Here is a 1,959-nt window from a genome sequence, read left to right as displayed (position 1 = left end):
CTATGGTGAATTGTGCTGCTATGAACATAGGGGTGCATATATCCTTTCTGATTGGTGTTTCTGGCTTCTTGGGATATATTCCTAGGAGAGATATTACTGGGTCAAATGGGGGTTCCATTTTTGGTTTTTTGAGGAAACTCCATACTGTTCTCCACAGTGGCTGCACCAGTCTGCATTCCCACCAGCAGTGCAGAAGGGTTCCTTTTTCTCCACATCCTCTCCAACACTTGTTGTATGTTGATTTTTTTTATAGTAAACATTTAATTGGTTCCGTCAGCAATTCCAGCGCAAGTTTTCCTGAAAGGGAGGCAGAATCAACCTACCCAGAGGTTCATGAGGTGTGGAGGTCACTGAGGAGGGCCGGCCGTGATCTCCACTACCCAGTGGCCCAGGTGAATGAGGGTTGAGGTGATCAAATGTGGTTGGAGCAAAGGGATGCCGGGTGAGGAAAAGCACAGGCCCTGGCCCGGTATCTGCCTACAGGAAGGAAAAGGGAGGGCAGGAGACTCCCTGCACAGGCGGCTGCAACGACACATTCAGGTTTTCAACCTCATGGTGTAGAGGTTAAGCGATGCGCCTCTTTCCAGCTGTCTTGTATTAGGAAACCCTCCCAGGTGGTCTCGTCACCTCGGTGCTATGTCCCCCATTCTGTATTCCAAGTTCTGCAGTTCAAACCCAGGTTGTGAATTCTACGTTCTACCTTCTGGGTTCCCGGTTCTCGTTCTGTTCCATTCTGTTTCCTGCCCCCAGATCCTTTCCAGCTCCATTTCCCCAGCCTTTCTGGGTTCATGAGGTGGACCTCCTGCTGACTTTGCTAAGTTGAGGGTTTTCCTTTACTTCTTGCAATTCTAGGCAGTTCTAAGCTTTTCCCCAGCAGGAGGGACGTGGGTCGGACTGTCCAGCAAGTGGATGGCCAGTGGAGACCAGGGAATTTCCCCGAGAGCCTGGTCGGCTTTGACCCCTTCCCACCTCTAACCACTGGACACACTACCTTTTGTACAACTAAAGCTAGACTGTTGTTTTCCTTGGTGATACTTGGGGACTGGTGGGGCCGAGATGAGGAATTTTGGGGTGGGGGGGAGGAATGTGAGAAGACATAAAAGGTTGCTATTCTTCATTCAAAGAAATTAAAAACTGCTTCCAGCACAGGGGCAGGGATGGGCAGGGCAGGCAGAGCTGCAAAGTCCTCAGAACTCTGTCATCCTCAGCTCCCCGTTGTCTGAACTGAGCATTAGCCCCCAGAGTCCTTCCAGATCAGAGAGAAAACCAAGACAGCTGGACTGGGAGCCCCTGTCCATGGCTGCCCCGAGGGAGAAGGGCAGTGAGGTGGCGGCAGCAGCAGCATCACTGGAGAGGCGAGATTTTCGAAGGGATCATGATCCGAGACTCCATGTGTCGCACCAGGGGCACTGTGTAGTAGACATTTTCGTCCCAACCCCTCTTCCTCCAAGCAGCATTTCTAGTCTCTTCCGGAGACTGCAGGTCTTTGTAGGCCCAGAGATGGTGCACCACGTAGAGCTCTCCTATCTGTGAGAAGAAGCCGCCCACCGCCTCCTGGTTCTCTTGTCCGTACTTGATGGCCCGAGCCCAGTTGTTGCCCCACTCGATCATGGTTCCTGGCTTGAGCTTGTATGTCCTCAGCTCGTAGATGTTGGGACCTGCTCGGGGCTGCGGCTCGTTCCAGAAGCTGAACTCGAGAAGCATCTGGTTCCTCCTGGACAGCAGCATCTGGCTCCGCTCCTTCCGGAACTCCAGGTACTCCTGCGGGCGCGGCGGTCAGGGCAGGGCAGCAGGGGAGCAGGACTCCCACCTCCCACCCCCCAATCCCCGCAGCGGGTCCCACGGGGTGGCGGAGTCAGCCCCAGGCACAGGCTGGGCCAGAACCAATAAGCGGAGAGGTTTGCCGGGCGGACGCCAACGTACCTTGTTGTTTTTGAGCTTGTTCATGCAGTCCATGAG

General features: G+C 54.0%; 1 protein-coding gene across 1 annotated transcript; it reads right to left on the bottom strand.

Moving 5' to 3' along the window:
- Positions 1-1,069: 1,069 nt before the first annotated feature.
- LOC102253774 (protein NipSnap homolog 1) lies at positions 1,070-1,956 on the bottom strand. Its single transcript, XM_005863222.2, has 2 exons — positions 1,924-1,956; positions 1,070-1,761 (listed from the first exon to the last, which is right to left on the bottom strand). Exons 1-2 carry the CDS (start codon positions 1,954-1,956, stop codon positions 1,345-1,347), a joined length of 450 nt encoding a protein of 149 aa, XP_005863284.1. The 3' UTR covers positions 1,070-1,344.
- Positions 1,957-1,959: the final 3 nt, after the last annotated feature.

Source organism: Myotis brandtii, unplaced genomic scaffold (genome assembly GCF_000412655.1).
Source record: "Myotis brandtii unplaced genomic scaffold, ASM41265v1 scaffold174, whole genome shotgun sequence".
NCBI lineage: Eukaryota > Metazoa > Chordata > Mammalia > Chiroptera > Vespertilionidae > Myotis > Myotis brandtii.
Note: the sequence above shows the minus strand (reverse complement) of the source record. Positions and strands in the feature narration are given on the sequence as shown.

Coding starts and splice junctions, on each gene's coding strand:
- LOC102253774 (XM_005863222.2), bottom strand. CDS start 1,956: ATGGACTGCATGAACAAGCTCAAAAACAACAAG. Junction 1,762..1,923: donor ACAAGCTCAAAAACAACAAG/GTACGTTGGCGT, acceptor CCGCGCCCGCAG/GAGTACCTGGAGTTCCGGAA.